General features: G+C 48.9%; 1 protein-coding gene across 9 annotated transcripts in view; it reads right to left on the reverse strand.

Annotated features, from left to right (window-relative positions):
• LOC125699302 (uncharacterized) overlaps nt 1-14,348 on the reverse strand; it is a 31,241-nt gene continuing 16,893 nt past the window's right edge. For 3 of the 9 annotated variants that reach the window (XM_048958716.1, XM_048958713.1, XM_048958714.1), the window contains exons 2-17: nt 13,576-13,644; nt 11,982-12,125; nt 6,600-6,661; nt 5,953-6,100; nt 5,168-5,424; nt 4,940-5,025; nt 4,404-4,477; nt 4,194-4,311; nt 3,808-4,001; nt 3,481-3,592; nt 3,190-3,302; nt 2,223-2,328; nt 1,910-2,024; nt 1,486-1,620; nt 1,122-1,202; nt 1-926 (exon numbers count right to left, since the gene is read on the reverse strand). In XM_048958716.1, the coding sequence (XP_048814673.1) occupies nt 798-926; nt 1,122-1,202; nt 1,486-1,620; nt 1,910-2,024; nt 2,223-2,328; nt 3,190-3,302; nt 3,481-3,592; nt 3,808-4,001; nt 4,194-4,311; nt 4,404-4,477; nt 4,940-5,025; nt 5,168-5,424; nt 5,953-6,100; nt 6,600-6,661; nt 11,982-12,125; nt 13,576-13,627 (1,926 nt within the window). In that variant the 5' untranslated portion in view covers nt 13,628-13,644 and the 3' untranslated portion in view covers nt 1-797. Of the gene's footprint in view, nt 927-1,121; nt 1,203-1,485; nt 1,621-1,909; nt 2,025-2,222; nt 2,329-3,189; nt 3,303-3,480; nt 3,593-3,807; nt 4,002-4,193; nt 4,312-4,403; nt 4,478-4,939; nt 5,026-5,167; nt 5,425-5,952; nt 6,101-6,599; nt 6,662-7,224; nt 10,333-11,981; nt 12,126-12,636; nt 12,803-13,575; nt 13,645-14,348 lie in introns of those variants that run through there. The other 6 variants (XM_048958712.1, XM_048958709.1, XM_048958711.1 and 3 more) reach the window with 5 other exon arrangements.

A 14,348-nucleotide genomic window follows, 5' to 3' on the forward strand; every position in this document is an offset into this window, starting at 1 on the left:
TGGTGTTAGAAAGTGGCATTCCTTTATTCCTCACGATACATACTGGGCAACATGACTTGAATTTTGACACTGACATCCCAGATGGAATAGCTGATGTTACAAACAGCCACTTCCCAGATGGAATAGCTAACGTTACAAACAACATGATGTTCAAACCGGTTTCTGGGGAGACCTCACTGTGGCCTGCCAGTGCTTGAAGGGAGCATACAAACAGGAGGGGGAACGGCTGTTGACCCACGCTAGCTTAACCCAGTAATTTTCCGCTGTTCTCTATGCTCCGAAGCTTTGTATGCAGAGCAAGCAGCTCACAGTCATGGTGGGCAGAAATGGTTACAATTCCCTGACAGTTGTATAGTTTCTTTCTCCCGTGCATTCTGGAGATGTCCTCGGTTCTCAGCATGTCTTCTCATGCTACTTATTTTGCTCTGCAGCTTCTGCTCTGACTGGTCTTTCGTCTGTTCCCATGCTCCCAGGCAGGTGACGCTCCTTTGGCCTGCAGCCACAGTGTGAAGGTGAAGCACTGGCCTGCTCTTGTGCTCCACGGGAAGTAGGTGTGCTCCTGCTGCAAGCTCTGGGGGGGCTTTGCTGTTCTCTGGTCTTCTGCTCTGCCCACCAGGTTCTACCCTTCCCTGGCATGGCGGTGGGAGGGCCATCGGCACTTGTGGCAGCAAGAGTGGCACAGAGTTGCTTTCGGACCCCTCCTGCTCCAGCCTGCACATCAGCCCCATCTGTGGGGGGCCCTGGCTCAACACCAGCTCTCTGCCCCTGAGCCAGGACGCGGCAGGAGCTGCCCATGCTTATTGCCGTAGTGGGATCTTCGCTGGTACTCTCCGACGCTCCTTTTCCCACACCTCCCTCCTCTCCTGGAGCTCACGGTCATACTCCATCCTCCGGATGTAGCCTGGAGGAGTGGGGCAGAGGGATTCCTGGAAAGCAAGAGGGAGTCTTATTCAGCAGCAGGTAAATGCATGGATCTGCCTCCAAAGCAGAGGGGACCGCAGGTAGGGCAGAGGGATTTGGGAAGTCCCCCAGGAGGCGCCAAGGTCAGAGCAGGGCTCACTGTGCTTCCCGGTTAACTGCTGGGAAACTCTTGTTTTCCTTGCGTTTTACAAATGCCTTACCAGGTAATTTCTGCTGTATCTTAAGCTCTCCTTTTTCTCTGTTTTGGCAACCTCCCACTCCCATGCAGCACGTGCTCTCCGCTGTTACGCAAGGGAGAAAAGAACGCAAAAAGTACGTTTAGGAAAGTAACAAAAGGACAGCATTTTGGCTTGAGGTGTCACCAAAGAAGTGCTGCTGCCCACCACTGTGCAGCACTGCACGCTCAGCCTTGTCTCTGACAAGCACATAGCATCGAGGGCTGCATCTTTCTGGCCCTGAAGCCAGAGGAACAAGTTTCTTTCTTTAGTGTTTATGGAAAAAAGCATCTGTGCCCTGCACAGCCCCATGCCCACACTACTACTGGTGGCGCCAAGATCCCCCTACCTGGCTCAAGGCTGCCATCCTGGTCTTCCAGTCCTGCAGCTCTGCCCGCTCAGCCCTTTCTTTCTTTTCCTTCTCCTCCAGCATGGCTGCCCACAGGCGATGATGCTCTTGCTGCAAACACAGGTAGCAGACCTCCTGGGGACGCAGGCACGCAGTGCATGGAGTTAGTTTAGTATCAAGGCTTGAGGAGCTCCCGTGCTGCGTCCCAAGCCCTCCTGACTGCAGCGTCCTGCTGCTAACGCCATTAAAGTGAAGCCGTGGGGCACCAGCAAGGAGCCTCTTCCTTCCCGCGGTTGCCCCACGTTCCTTATTGTCCTTATTATATACTGCGGCAGGAGACTGATTTGTGTTGGTGATGAGGGACCAGAGAGAGACACTGAGCAGCAATTCACTGCAGTGCAGCAGTGACAAGGGAACTTTGTACCTGTCCTACTCGCTGATGGTCTTTGCAAGCAGGAATTTCAGTTTTCTCCCTGCACTGGCGCATCTTTCTCCTCTTGCCCGCCTTTGAAGAGCTCCCCTCAATTGCTGGTAGCGCACTGAAAACACGAAACAGGCAGAGCTGGGACTCCAGCAAACACACCTGCATCTGCACTGCAGGCACAGGCTGGCAAGCCAGGCACTCAACGCCAGCAGACAGCTGTGCAGCAGTGCCACGCGGTTCCTGGGGCTTTCTGGAACTGGCATTGCCACAAACCCCCAGCCCATGGGCCTGCTGCCGCCTTCCCACCGCTCACCTCTTTGGGCGTGGGGCTCCCAGTGCTGGCTGTGCTTGGGTGACATCGGCGGGCAGCTCCAGCACTGTCACCGGGGGCAGCCTCCGCTGGGCGTGCTTGCGGCTCCCTGCAGGAAGGAGACAGAAGGGCTCTGAGCTTCCAACTGCAGCTGCGCCTCAGGCAGCTCGAGATGGGAGCACTCTGCTGTCGGGGTGCTCTCTCAGCAGCAGTCCCGATAGACTTGCAGTCCTGTTCCTAGGCAGCCCGAGGCAAACCCTTTGTCTCGTGCAGCTCTGGCTGCGCAGAGCAGCCCTGTCCTCTGTGTATCCTCAGTATCCTGTGTGCCTCCTCAGGCCCTGTACCCTCGAGCACCAGAGAGTATCCTTTTTCCTAGGACGCCCCATGGGAAGCAGGAGCTGCCGGGCAGTGCTGCAGCAGGCAGAGCCCCCTGCCTGACCCTGGGGTCATCAACTCTTGCGGGCACTGCGCAGGGACGCTGTCAGTGGCCATTGCATTACAGGGGTTTGGCCATCAGCTCCCAGCTGAATGGGGTCTGAGCACCTCCGCTGGGAGGTTCTGACAATCTCCCCAACACGTTATTCCTCATCGGATGAGGACACGTGGAATCTCTAGGACATACCAACTGCCTTCTGCAACCCGCGGGGCAGAGGTGGGCCTTCGGATGAGGGTGCACAGTCGTTCACCCATTCTCTCTCCAACATAAACACACCCCGCCTCCAGCACAACAGGGCCCAGCGAGGTGCACCCAGGCACGGAGTGCAGTGGGGACTCAGCAGACCTACTGCAGCCTGGCCACAGTGCTGTCCCGGGGGGGGGGGCCTCTTCCACAGCTGGCCCTGGGGACGGAGCCTCTGGGCTTGGCGCACTCAGCCATGTGGGAGACACCCCTCCATTCCAGCGACCACACAGGGCCCTGCCTCCCCTCGCCTGGCACCAAGGGTGCAGGGAAGCCTGGGCCGGGCCTTACCTGCTGCCCTGCCGTCTCCCTCACCCTCCTCAGCTTGACCTTCTTCCCCACGGAGTTTTCGGAGCAGCTTGGCTGACCCCTGGGTGCCAGATGGTGCGTGGGAAAACTCTGTCCTGGAACCAAGGTGAACACAGGGCTGGAGCTGACACGGAGCATCCCCGAGCCCCATCACATGCAGCAGCAAAATGCCCACCCGAGGCATGTGGCCCTGGGGCTCTGAAGAGTCGGCAGTGCCACCAACCCTCATCCCGCACCTGCCCCCCACCCTGCTGCTGCCTTCCCACCGCTCACCTCTTTGGACGCGGGGCGCTGGGTGCTGGCTCTCCTCGGAGGGCTTTGGTGGGCAGCGCCGGCAGAGTCAAAGGGGGCAGCCTCCGCTGGGCTGTGGGGTGCTTGCGGCTCCCTGCAGGAAGGACACGGGGAGGGCTCTGAGCTTCCAACCTCAGCTGTGACTCGGGCAGCTCGGGATGGGAGCACTCTGCAGCAGCAGTCCCGATAGACTTGCGGTCCTGCTGCTAGGAGGCCTTTGGTCCTGTGGCAGCGCTCAAGGGAAGGAGCACTTGGCAAGGGATGCTTGGGGATGGGGCGGAGTGGGGAAATGTCCTCCAAGCTCTGCACCTGGGAGGCACAGGTGTTCGTCGGGCAGCCTTGGCCTCCGTCCTCTGGTAGTGCAGAAACCTGCTGGCCCGTGTAGGGACTCATCCATTGCTTTACCTTCTTTCTCCTGCTCCTTATACACGTCTTCCCTGACTCCCCCTTCTTCAGCGTCAGACCTGGACTTCAGGCCTGCTAACAGCTGGCTGAAGATACCACTGGACAGAAAGTGAAAGGAAGTGAGGCTGACGGCAGTGTCTCACCCAGACCTGATGTACACCTGCACTCTAGCTGGGAAATGCCATCTGAAGGCCCCTCAGAGCCCATGCAGACAGCGCACCAGCACAGATTCTAACTGCCACGAGGACAAGGTCATGCCTTGCCCGCATCCACCCGCCCACGAGCCTCACTTGTCCATAGGCGTCCTTCTGTGCTTTTGATTCCCTTCTATAGCCCTGTCCCCTTTCTGATGGTGTGGTGGCTGTGTCTTTTGCTGGTGCAGGTACTTATCCTGGTAGCTCTGTGCACCTGTGGAAGACACATAGAGCATCTCTGTGTGCATACAGACGTGGGAGGTGCAGACTTGCCTAGCCCCAGCTTAGGACTTGGGCAGTTTTTACCTTCCTTCTCATCGGCTTCCTTGTCAGGGGAGAGCTCTCCGGCTTTTATTTCAGAAGGCAGCTTAATTTTAAACCTAGAAGAAGGAAGAAGACGCAATCTGGAAAAAACTTCCCCTAGCATCCAGAGACAGAGCCCCGCAGGCTGCCCTTAGAGCCACCAAGTCCCTCATCTCCCCAGTTCTCCACAAGGAAAGACTTAGAGGACGTTTCCTCTAACGCAGTGGATGCTTGGGAAGCTGCCTTTTGAAGTGCTATTTGCTGTCCCTCAGCCAACAAAAGGAACAAGGAAGCGAGGCTCTGTAGGACAGGGTGCCAGAATTCCTTTCCAGGTCCAACCCATGTCGACAACAGAGCGCAGCCCCTCCTGCACATGGCTCCAGGTGAGGGTGTCCAGAGCATAGGAGAAGAGTGCTCTCATGGAGGTGACACGGAGCCCTTCCTCTAGGGGCCCTGGCCTTGGGAGCAGGCAGTCTGCCAGCGTGGCCCTGCCAAACAGCAGCTGAGAAGCCAAGGACTACGCAAGCCCATGTACTCACCCTGGAAGCACACGGATGCCCCCGGGACACACATGGAAAGCAGCCGGTTCCCTGCCTGATAGCACACAGACCTCTGTCTGCGGGTTCTGCAAAGAGGACAGAGATGTGAGGGTGAGGCTGGGAAAGGATCCCCTGTCCCACAGGGCAGCAAGCCTGCCCAGTTCACGGCACAGCTGGCCTGAGGAAAGAGAGGACCTTGGAAAGAGAGCCGCAAGACGTTAGACTTACAGCGAGCAGACACTTCAGCGCAGCTCCTGTCTGATCAATGGCAAGGAGAAACTCCTCACGGTACCTCATTGTGAGGATCCGATTCCGGCTCATGAGAACCCCAATGCCCTTGAAAACAAGGTCGTAGTCCTCTCCCAGCCCTGCGCCCCAGCTGAAGAGGACCACGATGTCATTCACGCACTCCTTCACCAGCTTCTCTGGCAAGGATGTCTTCAGGGACAGCTGGGAATAGTCCAGGGGGACGACTTTGAGATCGTCTAGGAAAGAGGAACAGAGTCAGGCAGGCAGCAACACGGCAGGCTGAAATAGGCCCTGAGGAGCCAGTGTTGCACTCCAGGCCAAACCCACAGCACTCTGAAGCCTGCGGGTCAGGTGCAAAGCACCTGCCTGGAGCTGCAGGGAGCTTTGGAGCAGGCAGGAATGCTGCTGTGTTTCTGAACAAGCTCTGGTGCCGACTGCACACAGAGCACCAGTTCCCTGGCAGTTTGGGTAAGAAAAAAAAAAAAGCAGCTCCGAAGCATTTCCTCTGTAGGCACTTGTCCTCAACAGGACCATGGGGAGCCCACAACAAGGCAGGTCAGAGGGAGGGATACACTGCATGCAGTGCTGCCGTGAAGCCAGCACCCCCAGACAGACACTCTTTGCACATCTCATATGCAAAGGGTGTGCACCAGGTGAGATGTTCTCCTGGAGAGCAACCGCCAGCTTTCTCGGTCGCTCCTCCACAGCAAATTCACAGGCTGGCACCGCTGCAAGGGTCAGCAAAGCCTGTGCCAAGGCCTTACCAGGAATGTCGCTGTTGGTGTAGATGAGCCCCTGGGCCTGTGCCACTCGTTGTGACAGGTGGAACCTGGGGACAATCATGGGCCTGGTCCCCTCGCAGATGCGCTTTCTCAGGATGTAGAAAGTGCCAAGGACGTCTACGGCCACACCCTGAAACCAGCAGAGAGCAGAGGAACACAGATGTAGGCTTGGATGGACAAACGTGCTCTGCCTGCTCCGGAGGTGCAGAGGAGAAGGAGGGCGCTCTTCCAAAAGCTTTGGGTCAGGGCCACCGACGAGAAGGCCGTGATTCTTTCTCTTTCCCTCATAACACAGAAGGAAAGGAAAAGCCAGACACCTCGGAGCTACGCACAGACTTCAGGGTAGGGCACTGAGCAATTGCAGAAGCCCTGAGAAGTGCCCCAGGCTTTCTGCTGGCTCCCGCCTTCCAGCAGGGAGGAATGGCAGTGGCCAGGAAGGTCTGAAGCCTCTTCTGGACAAATTCCCCACCGGCACCAGCTGCTGCAGAAGCAGCTCTGTCACACCTCAGTGACCCTCCGGGGGTTTCATCAGAGGGAATGGATGGGGTCGCTCGATGGCCCCGTGGCTGTGGGGACTGCTGACAGCACAGAGATACCAGCACGCAGGAGGAAGGGGAGGGACATCCCACCTTTTTGAGGGCAAACTGCTGAAGCATGTACTCAGATGTACTGTCCCAAATGCTCATGACCTCTGAAAAGCAACAAGAGACGTGTCAGATGCTGAGCCCGCCACCCGCCTCCACCCTGAGACAGCATGGCTCGGTGGAAAGGGAAGGCCTAGGTCTCCAGTGCAGGGCACTTCAGGTCTCTGGAGACGCAGGGGATGTGCCAGTGCTACCAGCAGGACTCCTTCCTGTTCTTGTCCTTCTGCTCCCTTCCCTTTGGGTCCAGGGCTCACCTTTCCCAGGGACTTCCTCCCACTGCCCCCACCCCAGACAGTCGGGGCCCCCACGACTTTTCCCCAGCCCATAATTCTGAGATCGGGTGTCCTGCACTAGCAGAAGGACTCCCAAAGCCCCTACCATCCAGGCTGAGCACTTGCAGCGCTGGCAGCTTGACAAAAGGAAACTGCATCGCTATTCACGGGCTTCCCACTTGGAAACTCCTCTGTACTCTCCAACCTCCTCCTCCTCCACACTGCTGTGCTGCACACAGTGGAACAGGGCAGTGTGCCACAGCACCGTCATTGTGATGTAAGGTGACCCACTGTGACATCCCCCACCCAAAGGAATCCAAGCAGCCACGCCTGGTTACCCACTGCTAGAGAGCAGACACCCTTTTCTGAGCCACCTTTCTTGACCAGCAGGCCCTGATTCTTGGTCACGATGATATGGACAGTAGAAATCTTTTGTAATTAACATGGTTGAGTACAAGCTGTAAGAGACTATACTGTTAACTTCTGTGTCTCAAAGCTTGCTGAGGACACAGAGGGACTTGTTCAAGTCCCGAGCAAGGATTGTGAAATCCTTTGTTTGAAGGACACAGATGAACAAGTTCAGGCAAGTCCTGGGCAAAGGTTGTGAGATCCTTTGGGGGAACGCAGATGGACAAGGCCAGGGGCAACGAGAGCGAGATGAACTGCAGCTGAATAGCTGTGAAGTGCTCCTTTGTGTGGGCTTATCTCCGGATGATGGCCATCTCAGGAGGTACTCAATGACTCTTGCTCGAGGCCCATCCTTGTCACGTAGGCAGGAGAACAAGGAGGGTAAAAGAGGAACTGAAAACCATGAGGATAGGTTTCTGACAACAGATTCCTCATAAAGAACGGGAGGTTTCTGACAACAGATTCCTCATGACGAACGCAGGATTTTTGACAACAGATTCCTCATGAAGAACGGGAGGGTTTTCTGACAAGAGATCCCTCATGAAGAAGAACGGAGAGAGGAATTCCGGAAGATAGAGGGATTCCTGAAGATTGAGGTGATTCCTGCATACTGTTGAACTCTCCTGAGCCTGCTGCCTGACCGCTGTTGCTGCTTCAAGAATTGGCTCCTCGACTACCTGCCTGCTGCTCAAGGCCGGCCGCGCTGCTGCTCCCCGTCTTCTGCTGCGTTCTGCCCGGGACCTTCAAACACCGTGCAACGGGACCGCTGCTGGATCCTGCTGGTGACTATCCCCGCTTTACGCAACTCCTGCTTCTTTTCCATCTTTTCTATCGCCCTCCTTCCCTTTCCCGTCTCCCTGATTAGGTCTTAGTAATAAACTGGATGCAACAACATATGAACCGTTGTTTCTTAATCTCACACCGGGTATACAGATATTAAAGAACCTCATCTCCCTCCTATAAATTGGGGCGAGACACAAGCATAAAAAGATACCACGATTTTTATGAAATCTGATATTTCACATCAGTAATTAATGTATATGCACTGATGTCTTTATTATCTTGCCAATTTATTGCAGGCCTTTTAAGAGTATGTATATTTTGGGGGGGAGAAAAAGGGAAGGGATGCAAATTTCAGGCCACAGTATCCCGGTTCTCTAACAGAGCTTACTATATCAATATCACTGCAGTTTTATTTCAGTGAGTTAAAAGCATCCCCCCAAAATACTACACTTAACTAAAAAAAGAGGATTCTCAACTGCTGCAAATGTCAAACCTACCCAAAGCAGTTATATCACACAAGAGAGAGGTGTGAGGAACTGTATGCATGCACCTCTATTATGGCATAAGTCTGCATTAGCTTAAAGATTTGGGCTGTGGCATTGCTGGTTCATGCCTGTGCTTTCAGACAAGGTACCCATGCAAAATCTAAAACTCATGCAGTGATTTTAGTTGAATACATGACAAAAAAAAAATCAACATGCTTAAAGAATTCCATTTGGGCTCGTTTGAACATGAATTAATAGATTTTCCTTAGTTCTGTAATTGGTTACAAATTATTTACTAGGATTATCTTGACAAAAATCTGGATAAACACAATGGCAATGGATCAGTAACTCTGACATCCTCTATACTTAAATTGGAAAGCCAAATATGAGAATAAAATCCATCCAAAACCAGGTAACTTCTGCTCCCACCTATTTCATGACACTTGTAAAAAAAAAAACTGGTATTGTTTGGCTTCAACTGAAATTCTCAAATAAAAAGCTATTTCAAGAAGAGCGAGATACAAAACTGTTCCTACGTAAACTAAACAACAACAACAAAAAAAGGCACAAATTAACATAGTCCACCAGCTGGCAAATCTGTCAGAGTGATACACGTCTTGCAGAAGAACCAAATGGAATAATTACCAAAAGTTAATAATTAGGCTTCAGTAATATTGCTAGCTTCCCTCTTAGAAGTCTATAAATAATTCCTACAAATGAATGGTTTTCTGCTTTCCTCTGATTAGAAGATTTTTTCAAGAAAATCTTAAAGTTTAATGAATGTATATAAAAATATTTTATAGCTAAAGTTTACAGTTCCAGTAATGCTGTAGTACACAAAATAAATCTATTTTATCACCTGTGCCTAGAAAACACATTGTTATTCAGTTTTACAGCCTGTCAAACTACTGAACTGGATGGGCAGTTTGAAACTGCAGAGAACAAATGCAATGCAGAGAAATGGAATGGCATAGTTCAGTACCTGAAATAGAACAAGTTTGCTCATGTTAATCCAGTGCCTTGCAGCTTGAAGGAATCCACTCAAAAAACAGCACTTTTATAATCTCATTTTCATTACAATGTTGGTACTCTTGCCTTTACAGTTCTGCAGAACCACCATTTCAAAAATGATCAGCTTGGCACGTCCTCTTCATGCTTTAATTTTACATTTGAACTGCAGACACACTCAGAGAACAACATGAATGTAAGGTAGCAGAGCTTTTCTTTTTACCAATACTTTAAGCCCACCTCTCCAAAATGCTGTTATCAGCACCATATTTTCATAACACAACCATTTGCGGATAAAAATAATTCATGTGCATAATGTAAAATTTCCAAGACTCATATTAAGAATTAATAAATGTTTCTTAATTCTCTGAAGTCTCTCACTGTGACAGCTTGTTCAGTACTGAGTTTGGTGAAAAGCAATATCTTTTTTCTCCTCATACAGTACACTGTCCTTAATAACTGTTGTTCTTCCGTAGTGTGATCTCCAAAATCTCACAGTCCATTTTTCTGACTTCCAAAATCAAGGAAATTTGGTGACATTTGACTTAATCAGAATTTGTTATACCAGTCTTGGCAATTTCTGCAGGCAATGGGTTGATGTGATCTTTTCATCCAGGTAGGTTTTTTATTTTTCCGTAAGTGGATTGCAATCATTGGCCAGAAGAAGAACTGATTTCAATGGTTTATGAGGAGTGAATGTGAATCACTGCCACTCCAAATTACCAATGCTCTGATCCATGTAGCAAACCTCAAAATTATGTCACAGCAGCAGCCTGTTTGTCTCAGGACAGCCTATGCAACGGCTGCCTCGTGCCAGAGGACTGCGTTTGTTCACTGTTAGAACTGTCACTACAACCTTTGCTGCCTTCTCTCCAAGGCAGAGGCAAATATCTAGCAGTGCCCGAGCACGGCTGGTCACTGTGGGGTAAGAGATTATTGTTTCATAATCTGTTCGGGACAGCATTTGCTGTGAGCGAAGGGTGTCAAGGATGTGGTTGAGGCGTCCTTCTGTCATGCAGCTCAGGATAATTCCTCTGTGGCTGGCCAGTATTTGACTGCAATTTCCTTTGCAGCAAGGGCCTTGGTGAAAAAGAAAAGCAAACAAGATGTACTAAGTACTCTTTTCTTCCAGAGGGTGTTAGCAAGTGACAGCATCAACACTGATGCATGTAGAAATTTAATCTCAGTTGAGAAAGAAGAAAGGAAGAGTTAGTCTGTGTCCTTTGTTCACAAGTAGTACAATGAATTCCCATCAAAAATCACGAGGATCCTATTCCAGAAAATCAGTGTTTCTAAAGACTGCTTGGATTGTGTAAGGGGAGAATTTCATCCTAGCATTCATTCCTCCTAGCATGAACAAACCTTGTGCAGAGCAGTTTGTCTCTACATCATTGAGAAAATGCTGTCTTGTAGAACATGGAAGAACAGTTAACAAGTAGTCCGGAATAGTAAGTCTGTTTGAAATGTGTTGTGAAATCAGGAACATGAATATATATCAAAGCCAAACTAATAGCAAAACTAATATTTTTGGCAAAAGTGATCAAGAGCACTGGGTTCTACCTCTTCACTAACTGATGAGGCTCGTACCCCTCAGAGTATTCAGTGCTGACATTCAGGTTTTAATTGTACAGTTAAGTACTGTAAATCAAGAGAAAACTAATAACCAAAGACCATCGTTACTGTGGAGAATGTGCCTCCCTCGTTCTGATTTCAGAGTGCTGACAGTAGAGTTCTGACATGAACTTTTCCTGCACATACTAGTCTACTGCTTTATCCTGAAATTATGCCATCACTGAGTAGTAAATTGAAATAAATGAGCAACCAGATGCAGGAATTGGCCAATTTGAAACAATCAAGCAAAGCAAGAAACCGAGCTTTTCACCTGCAGGTAGAGACAGGCTTCACAAGTCAGAAGCTTTCCTATGATCAGTTTCCAGCTCAGTAGCAAAATCTGAGACCACGTAAGGAAGGAAATAAGTAGTTATCCTGTACTCTTCATCACCCTTTTCTACGGTCAGTAGCACTTTTTAGCTGTATGAAATACTCAGCTTAAAACCACAAAAGAAAAAAAGATGCCCATACATTAATAAGCAATTAATGATGTGACACAATTTCTTTGTTTTTACTATAATCTTTTCAGGCTCATTCTCAACCTGAATATGATCCAAGGAAAGAACAAGCCAGTGTTCTCAATAGGCAGTGCCTGGTTTTCTGAAAACATGAGGGCCATACAGCAATACTACAGTGACACAGCACTGTCTGAAGAGTTTTTGCACTAGACTACAGTAGACGTCATGCCAGATAATTCAGAAAAAGATTATCTATTTCTGTACATCTCTGAACAATGTAACCACTGAATAAGATCTGGTCTGGGAGAATACTGCCCTCTCAAACTGGAAGTGGACTCTTACCAGTCACTGGTTGTTCAGGTTGCACAGTTTGTGGACTGTGGACTGCCCGTGGTGGATCCTTATGCTGACAGTTTTCTCTGCCTGCAGTTGGACCAGATAAGGGCAGAGTACAAAAAGGCTTTCTTTTGTCAGAGTGTGGGTAATCTAAAAAAAAAAAAAAAAGTTTAAAATGAACAAGATGAGACCCTTGCATTGAACAGCAACAGAACATAACGTGTATCATCTGACTAACTTGAGAGCACCTTTTTATTACTAGCTGTTCTTTGGGCAGTTGATAATAGGACACTATTCCTGGGAAGATTTTGGCATATGCTATAACATGCTTCTGTGTTTTTCAGGAATTCTATGTGGATTTGTTTCTTAAGTTCCAGAAAATTCTATTCTAAGTCTGGCAGCTATTGATAAGAAGTAAAAATCTTGGGAATGCAGGTGTTATTATAAGTGAATTGATTTTCTGTGGCTCAACTTCTGTTTCCAAAGGAATGAGGAATACTGAAAAAGCACTTCTGCAGTGAGCTCATGCTTTGAATGATACCAGTAGAGAGCAAAGCTCTAAAAAGGGACAACTGCACTTGAAAAATACATGTGTATGTGGAACAAATAGTAGTAATTTTCCTTGGTATAGTTGGAGCTGAACATGTTTGCAGGCAGAGACCTTTCTTTGTTGAGTGCTGTGTGATAGGACCTGTCAGATCAGCCTCAAGAATATTTTTGCTTCCTGCAATATTTGTACTGCTACCAAGTAGAACAGGTGACGAACTTGGTACTACAGGAGGGACTTTCTTGCTCATTACTTGGGTGAGTTTTTGTTGACAGATGACCTGAAAAAAATTAAAATGGAGAATTATCTTGGAAACTTTCTTTCAAAACTGTTTGCAAGCAGTTATTTCTTGGAATTCAAGGCTGTATCACAGTTCTGGGAAGGGTGGGCAGGCAGTTGTTCAGCCTGTAGACAAACTAATTCAACTTCAGCTAGTCGCCCAGGCTGCTGTGGCAGCACAGACGTGTAGGCTAACTGTCCAAGGTGTTATGGCTGTCCTAAATTGATTCTGCAGCTTGTGCTGCCAGCAGCCATGACCATTCACAGAACACAAATTGTCTAGCTAAAGTTCGCTCTTATCCAGGTACATGAGCCTTGGCCCTTTCGGTATTGGCAGGCCTGCAGCAAGTGCCAATATCACTTTGAAAATGGTTGTTAGTGGTATGCTGCAGAGTGATCACAGAGAAGTTATCCTTATTCTTCAAGAAAAGGAGCTGCATATGCTAGAATTCAAGCTTATTTTGGTCTTTGTTCCCAGCTGCCATTTTGAAAACAGCACAAGGAAAACCAGGTTTTTGCCATTTCACTGGGACATCCTCATGAAGGAGAGGTTCAAAGTGGCTTTCAAGTGGAGAGTCTTTCTGCAAAAGCAACAGAGTCTGCTGCTTGTAGGAGGGTAAAACAGGGTTTTGTTGCTTAACCAGTTGTAGATGTCCTTGTTAGGGACAAAATAAAGGGGACATCCTGCCCTACTGTGTTTATATTATGCAGTGTCAGCTCTGGCAGAAGCAAGAAGACTCCTGTAAGATTCTCAAATAAATGCCATGTACTTACCTCTGAGTTCTGTAGGCCTGTCTGCAAAGTGTATACTTCTGAACTTCTGCATGCATTAATTGCTGTCTCCTGGGAAAAAAAAAAAAAACAGTACAGGAGCAATAGTAAGAATGCAGAATGCTTGCTTAATTACAGCTGTAAGGAGCAAGAACTTACACTGACACTGACAATTTACAAGGATGTCAAGTATGTCATACTGTTGGGCATGCTGATGCAGGATAATAGTGAACTGCATTGAACAACTTGGTAGCAACTTTGCATTTTAGCATGTAAGTGGGTGTAGAACCTGACTTTACTCCATTACTGCTTCTGTCATTTCAATTTTAAGTCTAGTTTTTGGGTTATGCACTAGAAGGGGAGAGCAGCCCTGTACTGAGATACGTATATTGGGCTAGCTATAACATGTCCTTCAAGTATACACACAGCAGGAGCATCCTGTGTTTAGCATACCAAATGATGTCTGCTATAAGGATACGTTGATACTTAAAACTTTTTTCCATTTTGTACATCTGCAGCAGATTGGTTCAACTCATTGCCCTTCAGCACTTATGAATTAATCCATTTTAAATATCTCTGGTAGCTATTTCAGTCATTTTGAACATATTGTCTCTCCAGTTATTTAAACAATAATAATGATTGTTTTTGATTTAGCAAATAGAAAAATAAAACCTTACTCAAAGGGGACTGAAGTGCTAAATTTTTTAGGGATGTATTGCCAAATATTCTATAAGCTTCAGGAGTAATAAAATGACTTGGACCATAACTGTGCCAAC

The sequence above is a fragment of the Lagopus muta genome, chromosome 12 (genome assembly GCF_023343835.1).
Source record: "Lagopus muta isolate bLagMut1 chromosome 12, bLagMut1 primary, whole genome shotgun sequence".
In the NCBI taxonomy this organism is placed as follows: Eukaryota; Metazoa; Chordata; class Aves; order Galliformes; family Phasianidae; genus Lagopus; species Lagopus muta.